General features: G+C 54.4%; 1 protein-coding gene across 3 annotated transcripts in view; it reads left to right on the forward strand.

The window, feature by feature from the left end:
• CD99 (CD99 molecule (Xg blood group)) overlaps positions 1–18,056 on the forward strand; it is a 43,697-nt gene that overhangs the window by 6,008 nt on the left and 19,633 nt on the right. For all 3 annotated transcript variants that reach the window (XM_055123619.1, XM_055123620.1, XM_055123621.1), the window contains exons 2-6: positions 12,935–12,967; positions 14,396–14,437; positions 15,561–15,611; positions 17,314–17,382; positions 17,975–18,019. In XM_055123619.1, the coding sequence (XP_054979594.1) occupies positions 12,935–12,967; positions 14,396–14,437; positions 15,561–15,611; positions 17,314–17,382; positions 17,975–18,019 (240 nt within the window). The remainder of the gene's footprint in view (positions 1–12,934; positions 12,968–14,395; positions 14,438–15,560; positions 15,612–17,313; positions 17,383–17,974; positions 18,020–18,056) is intronic.

An 18,056-nucleotide genomic window follows, 5' to 3' on the forward strand; every position in this document is an offset into this window, starting at 1 on the left:
CGAGTGCCAAGCCTGCCCCTGGCTGTGTGTGTGTGTCTGTGTGTCTATGAGTGTCTGTGTCTGTTTTTGTGTGTGTGTGTGTCGAGTGCATACCTGTGTGTGTCTGTGTATATCTGAGTGTGAGTCTGTGACTGTCTGTGTGTGTGTCTGTGTGTCTGTGAGTGTGTCTCTGTGTCTGTGTGTGTCTGTGTGTGTGTCTCTTGGTGTCTGTGTGTATGTGTCTGTCTGTATCTGTGAGTGTGTGTGTCTGTGAGTGTGTCTGTGAGTGTGTGTGTCTGTGTGTCTATGGGTCTGTGTGTGTTTTATGTCTTCATGTGTGTCAGTGTGTGTCTGTGTGTATCTCTGAGTGTCTGTGTGTCTGTGTGTGTATCTCTGACTGTGTATCTGTGTGTCTGTGTGTATCTCTGAGTGTCTGTGTGTCTGTGTGTGTATTTCTGACTGTGTCTCTGTGTGTATCTCTGACTATGTGTGTATCTCTGACTGTGTGTCTGTGTATCTCTGAGTGTGTCTGTGTGTTTGTGTGTATCTCTGGCTGTGTGTCAGTGTGTGTCTGTGTGTATCTCTGAGTGTGTTTGTGTGTTTGTGTGTGTCTGTGTGTATCTCTGAGTGTGTCTGTGTGTGTCTGTGTGTATCTCTGAGTATGTCTGTGTGTATCTCTGACTGTGTGTCTGTGTATCTCTGAGTGTGTCTGTGTGTATCTCTGGCTGTGTGTCAGTGTGTGTCTGTGTGTATCTCTGAGTGTTTGTGTGTCTGTGTGTATCTCTGAGTGTTTGTGTGTCTGTGTGTATCTCTGAGTGTGTCTGTGTGTCTGAGTGTGTCTGTGTGTCTCTGTGTATCTCTGAGTGTGTGTGTGTGCCTGTGAGTGTGTGTGTGTGTGTGTGTGCTTCAGGGCTTTGGGGTGGGGGCCCTGCAGACCCCCAGTGGGTTCCCTGCGGCACCAGCCGGGGAGGTGGGGTCTCGGCCCTGGGCCCTCTGACAGGCCCCTCACCCCTGCCACATTGGGGAAAAAAAAAGAAAAAGCAAGACGGGGGCCAGAAAGAGAGCACAGTGGTTAGAGCACACCCCATTCCCTGCCTGCCTCAGACCCGCGTTCCACACTGATACCCCGGCGGGTCCCCCCAGGCATCGCCAGGAGGGACCCCCTGAGCACAGAGCCAGGAGCAAGCCCTGAGCACTGCAGGGGGGAGGAAAATGGTTCCAAATTTAAAAAAAAAAAACAGGAAAAACATGGGGATTGGGGGGAGCTGGAGCTGTAGTCGTGCGGGGAGGGCGTTTGGCCGGGCATGTGGCCGACCCGGGTTCGATTCCTGGCATCCCCTGGGGTCCCCCTGAGCATCTCTGGGTGTGACCCCCAAAATCAAAGTAAATAAATTAATTTAATTTATTAATAAATAATTTAATTTAATTAATTGATTAAAAAATTGAAAGCACAGGGGCCAGAAAGAGTGCCCAATGGTTAGTGCTCAGTGCTCACTGCACCACCGTGCCCTGGTTGGGGGGTGGGTTTTGGGGATATTTTTTTTCAAAAGGTCGAAACCCGAGGGGACAGGGAGGGGGGACGGGACTTTCGCATCCTCCTGGGGTCCCCCTTGCCGCCTCTGTGCCTGGACTGCCCCCTCCCTCCCTCCCTCCCTCCCCCGGGGATGCCCAATGAGTCACAGCTTCTCCCGGCTGCCCCCGGCCCCCGCTCAGCAGGAAGCCGGAAACTTCCGTTCCCACCCACAGCACTGGGGCCCTTGGGGGCCCTCCCCCCGGGGAGCTCTGTGTGAGTGTCTGTGTGTGTCTGTGTGTCTGTCTGTAGCTCTGAGTGTGTGTCTGTGAGTGTCTGTGTCTGTATGTGTCTGTCTCTGGTGAGTGTGTGTCCATGTGTGTGTTTGTTGTGCCTGTGTGTGTCTGCATGAGTGTCTGCGTGTATCTGTGTGTCTGCCTATCTCTGAGTGTGTGTCTCTGTGTGTCTGTTTGTATCTCTGAGTGTGTGTCTGTGTGTGTGAATGTGTGTCTGTCTGTGTCTGTAAGTGTGTGTGTATGTGTGTGTCAGTGTGTGTGTGTTTTGTGTCTACATGTGTGCGTGAGTGTCTGTGTGTCTGTGTGTCAGGCTATATCTGAGTGTGAATCTTTGTGTGTGTGTATCTCTGAGTGTGTCTCTGTGTCTTTGTGTGTCTGTGAGTGTGTTTCTGTGTGTGTCTATGTGTGTCTCTGTGTGTTGTGTCTGTGTGTCTGCATGAGTGTCTGTGTCTATATCTCTGAGTGTGTATCTCTTTGTGTATTTCTGAGTGTGTGTCTCTGTGTGTCTGTGAGTATGTGCCTGTCTGTGTCTGAGTGTGTGTCTGTGTGTGTTTGTTGTGTCTATGTGTATGTCTGCGTCTCTGTGTGTGTCTCTGTGTGTGTCTGTGAGTGTCTGTGTGTATGTCTGTGTGTCTCTCTGTGTCTGTGAGTGTGTGTATGTGTGTGTCTGTGTGTTTGTTGTGTCTGTATGTCTATGTATGTCTGTGTATCTGTGTGTCTGTGCATATCTGAGTGTATATCTGTGTGTGTCTGTGTGTATCTCTGAGTGTCTCTCTCTGTGTCTCTGTGTCTGTGTGTGTGTCTGTGAGTGTGTGTGTCTGTGTGTGTGTCTGTCTGTGTGTGTCTGTCTGTGAGTGTGTGTGTGTGTCTCCCGCCCGTCCCTCTGCTCCTGGGGCCCCGAGCGGGCCCCTGGGCTTGGCAGAAGCGTGTCCAGGCCGTCGTTGCCGAGGCGAAGGTTTCCCGGCCGAGGGGGCTCAGGCAGGGCCCCGGGTTCTGGGGTGTCTCGGCCTTGGGGGCCGCAGAGCGAGTCAGGCCCGGCCGTGCTCCCCCTGCTCCTCCCGCCCTGCCCTGCTGCCTGTTGACGCTGCTGCCCGCGCTGGTGCCGGCGTGTTTGTGGCATGTCTGGCGTGTCTGTGGCGTGTCTGGTGTGTCTGGCATGTCTGTGGCGTGTCTGGCGTGTCTGTGACATGTCTGTGGCATGTCTAGTGTGTCTGGCATGTCTGTTTTGTCTATGGCATGTCTGGCATATCTGTGGTGTGTCTGGGGTGTCTATGGCATGTCTGGCATGTCTGTGGCATGTCTGGCGTGTCTGTGACATGTCTGTGGCATGTCTGTGACATGTCTGTGGCTTGTCTGGTGTGTCTGTGACATGTTTGTGGAGTGTCTGGCATGTCTGTGGCATGTCTGTGGAGTGTCTGGTGTGTCTGTGGTGTGTCTGACGTGTCTTTGGCCTGTCTGGCATGTCTGTGACATGTCTGTGGTATGTCTGGCGTGTCTGTGGTGTTTCTAGCATGTCTATGGCATGTCTGTGGTGTGTCTCGCATGTCTGGCATGTTTGTGACATGTCTGTGGCATGTCTATGGCGTGTCTGGTGTGTCTGTGGCATGTCTGTGGCGTGTCTGGCGTGTCTTCAGCGTGTCTGGCGTGTCTACTGAGTCAGCCCTCGGTGCCTGGGCTGGTGGGCTCCCCAGGGGAGGATGTGATTTTTCGCGAGTGTGCACACAGCCTTGGAGTCAGGGGGTGGCGCCGGCTCGGCAGAAACTTGGGTCCGGGCCAGAGTCCCGGCAGGAAGGGTGGGTGGGTGGGTGGGTGTCGGCCTGAGGGAGGGGAGGCGGCCACCGGCCACCCGTCTGTCGGGAACCGAATCTGTAGTAAAGGCCCCAAACATCAAACACTAATAGTAATTTAAAAAAAAGGGTGGGGGCCATAAAGAGAGTGCAGTGGTTAGCGCCCACACCTGCCTCGGTTTCCCTTCTCAGCACCCAACGGTCGAGCAACGGGCACTGTGTGTGTTCTTGCCACCTGCACGCAAAGGGTCCAAGTCCTGGGGTGATAGAAAGTCTCTTTGTTCTCTGTCTGGGACACGTTGGCTCCTCCCTCCCCTCCCGCACAGCTGCCTCTTGGGATCTGACCCTCCGCCCAGGCTTTGCACGGGAAGAGTCGCTGCTGCGGGTGGGTGGGTCCGCCTCCGCCTGGACACAGTCTCTGGAATCTCTGCGGGACCCCCCATGGCGCGGAGGGGGGGGAGCAGGAGGGGCGGGGGGCGGGGCAGGGCAGGGGGGGAAGAGGGGGTGGGCGGAATAGAGCCATACATAAGAGGCAGAAAAGATACAGTGTCCGTGTGTGGTGGAAACTTTTTATCATGATCATTATTATAATATATGAATATATATTAATTATAATATATGAATATAATATAGTTATTACAGATAAATAATCAAATATGATGATAATGATTATGATTATATTATCACATAGTATATTGTCACATATAAATAATTGAATGTGATATTATGACTATATTATCATATATTATGTTATCATGTAAATATTGAATATGATAATAATATATTATCATATAGTTTATTGTCACATCAATAATTGAATATGATAATATTATGACTATATTATCATATATAAATATTGAATATGATAAGGATTATGTTATCATTCAGTATATTGTCACATATAAATAATTGAATGTGATAATATTATGACATAATATCATATATTATCATGTAAATATTGAATATAATAATAATATTATATTATCATATAGTATATTGTCACATATAAATAATTGAATATGATAACATTGTGACTATATTATCATATATAAATATTGAGTACGATAATGATTATAGTATCATACAGCATATTGTCACATATAAATAATTGAATGTGACAATATTATGACTATATTATATATTGTATTATCACATATAAATATTGAATATGATCATAATGATCATATCATCATATAGTACATTGTCACATATAAATAATTGAATGTGATAATATTATGACTATATTATCATATATTGTATTATCACATATAAATATTGAATATGATAATAATGATCATATTATCGTATAGTATATTGTCACATATAAATAATTGAATGTGATATTATGACTATATTATCATATATTATATTGTCATGTATAAATATTGAATATAATAACGATTCTGATTATATTATCATATAATCACATGTGAATAATTAAATATGATAATGATTATTATAATTGCCATATATCATTATTCATTATGGTAATTGTGATCATTGTCATATTATTTTTATTGTCATATTATTATCATAGCACAGCCGGGAGGGCATTTGCCTGGCACGCGGCCGACCCGGGTTCGATTCCTCCGTCCCTCTGGGAGAGCCCGGCAAGCTCCCGAGAGTCTCCCGCCCGCACGGCAGAGCCTGGCAAGCTCCCTGTGGCGTCTTCGAGATGCCAAACACAGTCACGACAAGTCTCACCGTGGAGACGTGACTGGTACCTGTTCAATGAACAATGAGACAACAGTGCGACAGTGCGACAGTACTACCCCCTTGGGGCCTGCGTCTCCTCCTTCACACCTGCCTTTTGTGATAGGACCCCCCACGGGCCAAGATTGTTATTTTTTTTACACACACAACAAACCAAACAAGTGTGTCCTTGAGTCTCGCTGTCTCCGGGCCTCTGGCCTCAGTTTGCTTAGCAGGGCCTGGACAGCCCCCCGGCCCGCGTCTTGCAGCTGCTGTGTTCTAGGACTCCGAGGTCCGTTTCTCCGGTTGCTGGAGCCCGGGGCAGGGTGTGAAACCCCCTCAGGCCTCTGGGCCCTGAGCCCCGGCTGCGGGCCTCGCCCCTGGCCCTGTGCAAGTGTCCGGGGGCAGAGCAGGGAACCGCAAAGTGCTCGGGGGAGTGAGGAAGACTCAGGAAAAAGAAAGTGATAATTTTGTGCCAAGGGTAGAAGTTGATCCCGGACCCTGATACCTCCGGCCACAGCCCGGCGCCTTCGGGGACCCAAGGGTAGGGGCAGGCAAACCCCAGGCCCTGCTGTAGCGTGCCCGAGGCACACACACACACACACACACACAGACACACACACAACCAAGAAAGGCACCAGCTTCCCAGGAGGAAAGAGGTTGAGGTGTGAGGAGTTTTCAAAGAGATGAAAGTTTGCACCAGAACAGGGAGAAAAATCCAAATCACACACAGGGACACACACACACACACACACACACACATACACACACACAACCAGAAAGGCACCACCAGCTTCCCAGGAGGAGAGAGGTTGAGGTGTGAGGATTTTTCAAAGAGATGAAACTTTGCACCAAAACAGGGAGAAAAATCCAAATCACACACACACAGACACACACACACACACATACACACACACAACCAAGAAAGGCACCACCAGCTTCCCAGGAGGAAAATGGTTTAGGTGTGTGAATTTTTCAAAGAGATGAAAGTTTACACCAGAACAGGGAGAAAAATCCAAATCACACACAGGGACACACACACACACACACATACACACACACACTCACGCACAAAACCAAGAAAGGCACCACCAGCTTCCCAGGAGGAAAAAGGTTGAGGTATATGGATTTTTCAAAGAGATGAAACTTTGCACAAAAACAGGGAGAAAAATCCAAATCTCTCACACACGGACACACACACACAGACACACACACACACACATAGACACACACACAAACAAAAAAGGCACCACCAGCTTCCCAGGAGGAGAGAGGTTGAGGTGTGAGGACTTTTCAAAGAGATGAAACTTTGCACCAAAACAGGGAGAAAAATCCAGATCACACACACACACACACACACACACACACACACACACGCACGCACGCACACACACACGCACGCACACACACAGGGGAAGCATTGATGTCAGGAGCTGTGGAGTCACACACGCAGGTGGCACGTGTGTTGTTTTTGGGTGCGGGACAGCTGGGAGTAGAGCGGCTCGAAACCAGTCAGACCAGCGCTGGCCACACACACGGGCCCTGACATGCCCGCCGGCAGGCAGACACCTGCGGGTCCTTGGGGCCGGGCAGTGGACACGGTGAGGGGGGGAGGGGGGCGTGGCCGTAGTGGACACAGTGCCAGGGCCGGGGCCGTCCCTGTCCAGTCCTGGTGTGAATCACGGCGACTTCATTGAAAGAAAACGTTGAAATTAGACGGGGGCAAAAAAAAAAAGAAGAAGGGCAGCGGTTGCTGGAGGGGAAGAGGGAGTGTCCCGGGGAGGGCGGGTGGGCAGGGCAGGGGAGGGCAGGGCGGGGTCCCCGCAGGGCCGTTAAGGGCGGTGACCCCTGCCCCTCCCCGCCCCCGCGCTGAGGCAGGAAGGTGCCATCTGGAACTGTTTGTTCTGGGTGGGGCGGGGAGGTGAGAAACCACAGCAGAGCCCGGTGTGGTGCCAGGGGCGTCGCTGGGAAGCCGGGTCTCGGGGTCCCAGGAGAGAGGCAGAGACAGACGGACAGACGGACAGACAGGTGGACAGACAGGCGGCAGGGAAGACGGAGACAGGCAGGCAGACATATTGACGGACAGACAAGATAGGGACACACGGGGACAGACGGACAAACAGGGGAGAGACAGACAGACGGACTGATAAGACAGAGGCAGACAGACGGACAGACTCATGGACAGATGGACACGGATAGACAGACACAGACAGACAGACAGACATGGACAGACAGACACATGGGCAGACAGACTCATGGAGAGACGGACAGACAAGGAAGAGACAGATGAACCAGAAGACCCATGGACAGACAGACAGACACCCATGGACAGACAGATAACACAGAGGCAGACAGACAGACAGACACATGGACAGACAGGCCGATGGACAGATGGACACAGAAGACAGACAGGACAGACAGACACATGGGCAGACAGACTCATGGAGAGACGGACAGACAAGGAAGAGACAGACAAATAGGAGACCCATGGACAGACAGACACCCATGGACAGACAGATAAGACAGAGGCAGACAGACGGACAGACACATGGACAGACAGACCCATGGACAGATGGACACGGAAGACAGACACAGACAGACACGGACAGACAGACAGACACATGGGCAGACAGACTCATGGAGAGACGGACAGACAAGGAAGAGACAGACAGATGAACAGAAGACCCATGGACAGACAGACAGAATAGGGCCATAGAGACCCATGGACACACAGACACATGGACAGACTTACGGACAGAGGGACGGACGAGCGACAGACAGATGGACACACAGACCCGTGGACAGACAGAGGGACACAAGACAGACCCGTGGACAGACGAACAGACAAAGGAGAGACAGACCCATGGGCAGACAGACAAGATAGGGGCACACAGACCCCTGGACAGACACATGGACAGACAGACACCAGGACCAATGGACACACAAGACAGAGACAGACAGACGGGCAGACAAACAGACAAGACAGAGACAGACGGACAGACAGACCCATGGAAAGACAAACAGACCGATGGACAGACAGATGCACAGACAGACCCAGGAACAGACGAACAGACAATATAGAGACAGACAGACGGACAGACAAGATGGAGACAGACAGACGGACAGACAGACCCAGGGACAGACGGACAGACAAGACAGAGACAGACAGACGGACAGACCCACGGACAGACGGACAGACAAGACAGAGACAGATGGACGGACAGACCCACGGACAGACGAACAGACAGACTCACGGACAGACGAACAGACAAAGGAGAGACAGACAGACAGACACACAGACCCACGGACAGACGAACAGGTAAGACAGAGACAGACGGACGGACAGACCCACGGACAGACAAACAGACAAGACAGAGACAGACGGACAGGCAGACAGGCCCATGGACAGACGGGCAGGACAGAAGCAGGTGGACGGACAGGCAAGCAGAGCCCGGGCCCGACGGACGGACAGACGGGACGGAGACGAGAGACGGGGGACAGACAGACAGAGGGGCAGACGGACGCACCACGCAGCCCGCCGCGGACGCTGCCTCTTCCTGCTCGCCCGGCCGGCCGTGCTGACCGCGCTGTGCTCGGGGCTCCACCCGGCAGTGCTTGGGAGTCACTCCTGGCCGGCTCACGGGGGCCAGGACGCAAGCTGGGCCCGACACGTGCCAGACGAGCACTGCCAGGCGAGCACCCTCCCTGCTGTCCTGTCGCATCACGGTTTATTGTTGTCTTGGCTTTTTGGGTCCCACTGGCGATGCTCAGGGCTGACTCCCGGCTCTGCACTCAGGACTCACTCCTAACAGTGCTCGGGGGACCCTGTGGGATGCCGGGCATTGAACCTGGGTCGGCCACGTGCCAGACCAAGGCGCTCCCCGCCGGGCTCTCGCTCCGGCCCACACGCATGTCGTTACTGCCACGCACCCCAGGCTCTCCTCAGGCTTGTTTCATGTGTTGATTTTCACGGTAGATGTTGGGGTTTTGCCGGGGCCACAGCCGTGCCCAGGGCTGCCTCCCCCTCCCCACGCGCCCGTCACTCTGCCGGGGGCAGGGCCAGGAGACGGGACACGGGCGGCCTGCGCCAGGCCAACGCCCGGCCCGCTGCTCTCTCTCTCTCTCTCTCCCCTCCCTCTCTCTCTCTCTATTCTGTCTCTCTGTCTCTCTCTCTCTCTCTGTCTCTCTGTCTCTCTCTCTGTCTCTCTCTCCTCTGTCTCTCTCTCCTCTGTCTCTCTCTCTCCTCTGTCTCTCTCTCCTCTGTCTCTCTCTCTCCTCTGTCTCTCTCTCCTCTGTCTCTCTCTCCTCTGTCTCTCTCTCCTCTGTCTCTCTCCCTCTCTCCTCTGTCTCTCTCTCCTCTGTCTCTCTCTCCTCTGTCTCTCTCTCTCCTCTGTCTCTCTCTCCTCTGTCTCTCTCTCCTCTGTCTCTCTCTCTCCTCTGTCTCTCTCTCTCCTCTGTCTCTCTCTCTCCTGTCTCTCTCCTCCTCTGTCTCTCTCTCCTCTGTCTCTCTCTCCTCTGTCTCTCTCTCCTCTGTCTCTCTCTCCTCTGTCTCTCTCTCTCCTCTGTCTCTCTCCTCCTCTGTCTCTCTCTCCTCTGTCTCTCTCTCCTCCTCTGTCTCTCTCTCCTCTGTCTCTCTCTCTCCTCTGTCTCTCTCCTCCTCTGTCTCTCTCTCCTCTGTCTCTGTCTCCTCCTCTGTCTCTCTCCGTCTCCCTCCCCCATGAGCTTCCAGAATATTTAGTGACCAGACACTGCATAGTGCTGTTCGCAGCGGGCTGTCACCTGAGCCCAGATTTCTGTATTTTTGTGGTTTTTTTATTATTATTATTTGGTTCCCGGGGAGATGCCACCACCCCCCCCGCCCCGAGCTGGCCTCGGGGCTGAGCACTGCCTGTGAGTCAGACATCTCCCAACTCCCCGCTTCCCTCTTCCCTCTGATGAGGGTCTGCAGAGCTGCCTGGCGTGTCCCGCCCCCTGCTTGGGTGGGTCCGGGGACCCCAGAGGGGGCAGGGACGACGGGGCAGGGACGGCCATGCAGCCCCTCCTCTCCCCTCCCCCCTACAGTGGGCAGCCCCTCCTCTCCCCTCCCCCCTGCAGCGGGCGGGCGGGCGGGGTGGGACGTGGCTCCTGGCGGCCCCCCACGTGCTGTGGGCGAGATTGTTTTCCAGACTGGCCAGTGACTCATGGTCAGGCTGCGGGCAGGGGGGGCGGGGGGGCGCCCTCCCTCCCTCCCTCCCTCCCTCCCTTCCGCTGACCCGCCCGCTGACCCTCTGCACCCACAGAGTGACGGACACAAAGTTCTGGGCGCGGGTGAGAGCAGGCGAGGGCTGCGGGCGGCTGGCCAGTGAGTGTCCAGCGAGCGTCCACTCAGGATTCCTGCTGGGGGCTGCCCAACTGCTGGTGTCCAGCTGGGAGTGGCTCCTCCAGGCAGGAAAAGGAGGAAGGACCCGGGACCCTGGACACCCCCGTTTCCTTCCTTCCCTCCCTCCCTCCGTCCTTCCTGGCGGAGGTGGTGGGGTGAGGGGCCGGGCGGGGGGGAGGGACTGGACACAGCCTGAGCCTCGGAGGGAGAAGCAGAGTGGACGCAGGGGGGGAGCTGGGCTGGACACTCGGGCCGGGTCCCTGGGTCCTTGGGGCCCAGCAGGCAGCTGTGGGGGACAGAGATGGGCGGGGTGGGGGAGGGGAGGAGAGGGGACGGGTGGGCACGGGACCAAGGGTGGACAGCAGGCACACACACACACACACGCACAGACACACACACAGACAGACACATGCACACACACAGACACACACACAGACACACACAGACATACACAGACACACACAGACAGACATACACAGACACATGCACACACAGACAGGCACACAGACACACAGACACAGACAGACATACACAGACACATGCACACACACAGACATACACACAGACACACACAGACACATGCACACACACAAACACACACAGGCACACACAGACTCACAGACATACACAAACACATGCACACACACAGACAGGCACACAGACACACACAGACACACAGACATACACAGACACATACACACACAAACACACACAGGCACACACATACACACAGACATACACAGACACATGCACACACACAGACAGGCACACAGACACACACAGACACACACACACAGACACACAGACATACACAGGCACCCAGACACACCCCGTCCCTTCTCGGGGTGCTGGGGGGTCCCTGAGGAACGGCGTCCACAACAAACTAGAGTGTCCTGGCTGTGTCACCCCACCCAGAGGCCACTTCCTTCTCCCCCGCCTCTGCCTGTGGTTGGTCGTCATGGAGATCTTATTCTTGTCACCCGCCATCAGCCCTTCTCAATCTGCGACATCCGGCCCACAGGCAACCCCCCCCCACCCCTCACCCCACACCCCAGACGCTCTCCTTGGCACCTGCCCTGCGGCCGTAAATGTCCAGGACCCCCCCCCAAAGCTGCGATTGTGGGCCAGGTGGTCAGCTGGTTCTAGATAAAGGCTTGGGGATGTGGTATATGGCGCCCTCTGGTGTTGGGAGGGTCTCGGGGCCACGGCAGCAGAGCCGGGGGGGCCTCTGGGCCTGCCCTGGGCAATGCTTGGGGACTGGACAGTCCAGGGCAGCAAAGGGAACTGGGCATGGGGCCATCCTGACTGTGTCGTGATCTCTGCCAACCCCCTTCTGTCCATTTGATAGCCAAGTCATTGGACGTTGAGGTCAGAAGGGTAGCACCGCGGGGAGGGCGTGTGTCTTGCACATGGCTGACCCAGGTACTGTCCGTGGGGGTCCCCCGAGCACCGCCAGGAGGGGCCAGAGTGACTGCACAGTGGGCAAAACACTTGCCTTGCCCGGGTTCAAGCCCCAGAACCCCACAGGGTCCCCGAGCACTGCCAGGAGTGATTCCTGAGCACAGAGCCAGGAGTGAGCCTTGGGGACCCTTGCCAGCTATGCTAACCCCCCCCCAAAAAAAAATAATCAGAGTCACACAGACACACATGGGCACACAGACACACACATCCACGCACTGGAAACAGATAGGTGCACAGATTCACACAGACTCAGGCTCACATAGACACAGGCACACACGGACACACTTGGGCATTTGTCATCATTGACTATCTGAGAATCATCCAAGGACAATGGGCTGGAGAAGGCAAAGATGAGGTTGACCAGATGCCCGAGGATCACCCAGGACAATGGGCTAGAGAAGGTGAAGATGAGGTCGACCAGTCGTCCGAGAATCCCCCAGGACACTGGTCTCAAGAAGGCAAAAATGAGGTTGACCAGTCGTCCGAGAATCCCCCAGGACAATGGTCTCGAGCAGGCAAAGATGAGGTTGACCAGTCGTCCGAAAATCTCCCCCTTGCCCCCAGCCCCATGCCACCCCAAGTTTATTTCATCGACACACCGAAACCCATGCCTCCGTGGGTTTCTGGGGTTTTGCACGCACACACACACACACACACACACACACACACACACACACACCCTGCTCAGTCCAACCCCTGAACTTTGGAATGAGCCTCGATACCCAGATTTGTGGGTCTTGAGGACGTAGCCCGTGGCTTGTGGCCGCTTTTCAGGGTCGGTCATCCTCCCTGCCGCCCAGCTGGGGCTGTTCCTCCTCTCCCCCGTCTCACCCGCCTCCTTTTGTCCTAGGCCAAGACTTCGACCTGTCGGACGCCTTGGATGGTGAGTGCTTGACAAAGTCCTCCCCGTGCACCGTCTCCCCGGGGTGGGGCGGGCATTGGGCTAGCGGAACCGGGGAGTGGCCGGGGAATGGGAGAGTCGCGCCCGGGGTTCCTGGGTGGTGCTGGCCCCGGGGTGGACCGGGAGGAGGAACCCGGCCGGGGGTGCAGCCCGGAAGGTTCTTAAGGACGTGGCGTGTGCCTGGCAGCGGCCACGAGGGCCTCTCCTGGCTCTCACAGCCTGTGGCTCTGCTCGTTCATTTAACACCGTCACGGCGACCATCTGGCTCCGGGTGGCGCCACGGTTCCCCCCTAAGGGTGTTAGCTCTCGGGTTTGATCCATCCAAAGGCAGCGGCCTGTGTGTGTGTGTGTGACTGTGTGTGTGTGTGTGCGTGCGCATCTGTGTGTGTGCACATGTGTGCATCTGTGTGTGCACGTGTGCATGCATATGTGTGTGCATCTGTGCGTGTGCACGTGTGTGCATCTGCAGGTGCATTTGTGTATTTCTGCATGTGTGCGTCTATGTGCATCTGTACATGTTTGTGCGTGTGCATCTGTGTGTCTTTGTATATACATGTGTGCATCTGTATATGTATACATGTGTGCATGTGTGCATGTGTGGGCATGTGTGCATGCGCATGTGTGTGCATGTGTGCATGTGTGTCTTGTATGCGTGGGTGTGTGCATGTGTGCATGTGCAAGTGTGCAAGTGTGTGTATTGTGCATGTGTACTCTGTGTGCATCTGTGTGTCTGTGTGTGCATGTATTCATCTGTGTTTGCATGCATGTACATGTGTGTGCATTGTTCATGTCTGTGCCTGTGCATGTGTGTGTCTGTGTGCATGTGTGTGTGCATGTGTGTACATGTGTGTCTGTGTATGCAAGTGTGTGTGATGCGTGCTCTGTGTGTGCATCTGTGTGTGTCTGTGTCCATGTGTGCATTACATGCTTCTGTGTGTGCATGTGTGTGTGTGCATGTGTATGTCTGTACACGTGTGTGCATGTGTGCGTCTGTGTGTGCAAGTGTATGTCGTGCATGTGTGCTCTCTGTGTGCATCTGTATGTGCATGTGTGCGTGTGTGTGTCTGTGTTGTGTGGTCATCTGTGTGCATGTGTGCTCTCTGTGTGTGCATCTGTGTCTGTGTGTGCATCTGTGTCTGTGTGTGCATGTGTGCATCTGTGTACGTGTGTGCCTGTGTGTGCCTGTGTGTGCGTCTGTGTGTGTCTGTGTGTGAGTGCATCTGTGCGTGTGTCTGTGTGTGGGTGTCTTCCTCCTCCTCCTCTCCCCAGCGTCCCTGTACGGCTGTTTGAGGCGTGTGGGCGTTACAGCCTTGCCTCGCTCTTGAGCACAAGGGTCCTTGGGAGTGAGTTCCGAGTCTGCAGGCTGAGTTGGTACAGCAGTGGCCTCACACGGGTGTCTCTGTCCTGCAGGGAAGCCCACTCCAAAGCCCCCAAAGAAACCCAGCGGTCCAGGTAAGACACACACATGGTTGGTGCATGTGTGCCCGTGTGCTGGGACGGGTGACAGTGGTTGCTGGTGGCTGAGGCGTGCAGGACGGGCTTCAAGAACTGCCACTTGGGGCCGGAGCAATAGCACAGCGGGGAGGGCACTGGCCTTGCATGCGGCCAGCCCAGGTTCGATTCCCAGCATCCCATAGGGCCCCCTGAGCACCGCCGGGAGTGATTCCTGAGTGCAGAGCCAGGAGGGACCCCTGAGCATCGCCGGGTGGGACCCAGAAAGCAAAAAAAAAAGAACTGTGACTTATCAAAAGAGAGAGAGTGTGGGGGAGATTGTCTGCCATGGAGGCAGGGGGAGGGTGGGATGGGGGGACACTGGGGACACGGGTGGTGGGGAATGGGCATGGGTGGAGGGACGGGGGTTCCAGCACTGTATGACACCCCAACGTGAAAGCTTGTCACTGTATTTCACGGTGATTCTATTAAAAAAAGACAAGAAATATATAGATCATTTGTTATATAAATTATATTATAGGATTATTAAAAAAACATTCTATAATTACTTTTATTTATAATATAAATTATATATTTACATTTTATTATAGAAATATATATTATATATATAAACTCAGGCTGGAGCAATAGCACAGCGGGTAGGGTGTTTGCCTTGCACAAGGACGACCTGGGTTCTATTCCTCTGTCCCTCTCGGAGAGCCTGGCAAGCTCCCGTGGCGTCTTCGAGATGCCAAACACAGTCACAACAAGTCTCACCGTGGAGACGTGACTGGCGCCCGTTCGAGCCCATCAATGAGCAACGGGACGACTGTGACTGTTGTTTATTATAAAGTCACCCATCAAAAAAAAAAAAAGAGGGGCTGGAGCGATAGCACAGCGGGGAGGGCGTTGGCCTTGCACGCAACCGACCCGGGTTCGATTCCCAGCATCCCATAGGGTCCCCCGAGCACCGCCAGGAATCACTCCTGAGTGCAGAGCCAGGAGGAAACCCTGAGCATCGCCGGGTGTGACCCCAAAAGGAAAAAAAAACCAGAAATGGCTCCCGCTCCCCCCTGGTGGGGTGCCCCCCCCTCGAGCCCTCTGACGAGCAACTAACACGCAATGACCCTTTGCCCCCTTGTAGTGGACGACTTGGATTTAGGGGACGCCCTCGCTGGCGGTGACACAGGAGGCTGTGAGTACCACACCCAAACACACACACACACACACACACACACCCTTGGCCATCGCTGTTGCGTGTCTCTTGGTGGGGGGGGATCAGGACCCCCATGGGGGGGTGTAATGTACAGCTATGGATGCCCTGAGCTCTGCCTGGGCCCCTCGGTTTGCTCTCTTAGGGCATCCTCAGCGGGTCCGAGCCTTGGCCCCTGTTCCTCATGGCCCCAACATCCAGCCAGGGGCCCGGCCGCCATGTTGAAATTCTTCCTTGCTTGGAACCACAACCCGCGTCTTCCTGCTTTCGCCTGACCCCCACCCCCACCCACAACCCCACGGGCTCTGCCAGCTCCGTGTCCGTGCTGCCAACTGCCCGTCCGTGGGGAGCGTGGCAGGAGCAGGAGAGGAGAGGGAGGCGGAGGGGACGGGGTGGGCCCTTGGGGGCCATCGTGCCCTGGGACCAAGGTCCCGCCCGCACCCAAAAACAAAGTGTGTGTGCGTGCGTGCCCTGTGTGTGCATCTGTATGTGCACACAGACGCATGCATGCACACAGACGCATGCATGCACAGACGCATACATGCACAGACGCACACATGCACACACAGACGCATGTATGCACACACAGACGCATACATGCACACACAGATGCATGCTTGCACACACAGAGGCATACATGCACACACAGATGCATTCATGCACACACAGACGCATACATGCATAGACGCACACATGCACTCACAGACGCATGTATGCACACAGACGCATACATGCACACACAGATGCATACATGCACACACAGACGCATGCATGCACAGACGCATACATGCACAGATGCACACATGCACACACAGACGCATGTATGCACACACGCATACATGCACACAGATGCATGCATGCACACACAGACGCATGCATGCACACACAAGACGCATACATGCATAGACGCACACATGCACTCACAGACGCATGTATGCACACAGACGCATGTATGCACACACAGATGCATACATGCACACACAGACGTATGCATGCACAGACGCATACATGCACAGATGCACACATGCACACACAGACGCATGTATGCACACACGCATACATGCACACAGATGCATGCATGCACACACAGACGCATGCATGCACACACAGACGCATACATGCACAGACGCACACATGCACTCACAGACGCATGTATGCACACAGATGCATGCATGGACACACAGACGCACACATGCACACACAGACGCACGCATGCACACACAGACGCATTCATGCACACACAGACGCATGCATGCACACACAGAAGCATACATGCACACACAGACGCATTCATGCACACACAGACACATACATGCACAGACGCACACATGCACACACAGACGCATACATGCACACACAGACGCATGCATGCACACACAGACGCACGCATGTACACACAGGTGCATGCATGCACAGACGCATACATGCACACACAGACACATTCATGCACACACAGACGCATGCATGCATGCATGCACAGATGCATGCACGCACACACAGATGCATACATGCACACACAGACGCATGCATGCACACACAGACGCATGCATGCACACTCAGACGCACGCATGCACACACAGACGCACGCATGCACACACAGAGATGCACACAGAGATGCACACATGCACACACATGCCTTCTCAGCACCCCGCTCCTCCTTCTCCCCCTCCTCTTGTTCACACAGTTGACCCGCAGCCTCCAAACCCACCCAAGCCCAGACCGAACCCGAACCCGAAACAGCCAGGCACATCCGGTGAGTGTGTGGAAGGGCCGGTCTGATGGCCAGTGGGGCTCACAGTTCTGGGGGGGGGTGTGGGGTTCCTGGGCTCAGCTGCACTGTGTCGTTCCTTCTCCCCTCTTCTTTTCCAACGGGGTCATGCCCTTTGGTCCTTCTTGCTTTGGGTTGGGAGGACGGTCGGGGCCAACTTTGGTTCTCCCAGGGGCTACTCCTGGCTCTGTAGCCCAGCCTTTCTCCTGGGACCGTATGTGGTGATTGAATGGGTATGTCCTGAGTGCAAGAAAAAAGAAAAAAAACAGGGGCTGGAGCGATAGCACAGCGGGGAGGGCGTTTGCCTTGCACTCGGCCAACCCAAGTTCGAATCCGAGCATCCCATAGGGTCCCCTGAGCACCGCCAGGGGTCATTCCTGAGTGCAGAGCCAGGAGTAATCCCTGAGCATCGCTGGCTGTGACCCAAAAAGAAAAAATAAAACAACAGAACTGCATTTTCATTTTCACATCCAAGCATGCCCTTCTAGAACCTTCTCTTTCTCGGACGGTGGGGTCACAGCCAGCAGGGTTCGGGGGACCCAAGATGATGACCCGGTTGCTTTTCTTCCTTTCCTAGGTGGCTTCTCCGACGCTGACCTCCTGGACGGACACTCGAATGCAGGTAGAGCACCCCCGCCTTGGGTCGAGCCCCTCGATGA

The sequence above is a fragment of the Sorex araneus genome (assembly GCF_027595985.1).
Source record: "Sorex araneus isolate mSorAra2 chromosome X unlocalized genomic scaffold, mSorAra2.pri SUPER_X_unloc_4, whole genome shotgun sequence".
Lineage (NCBI taxonomy): Eukaryota > Metazoa > Chordata > Mammalia > Eulipotyphla > Soricidae > Sorex > Sorex araneus.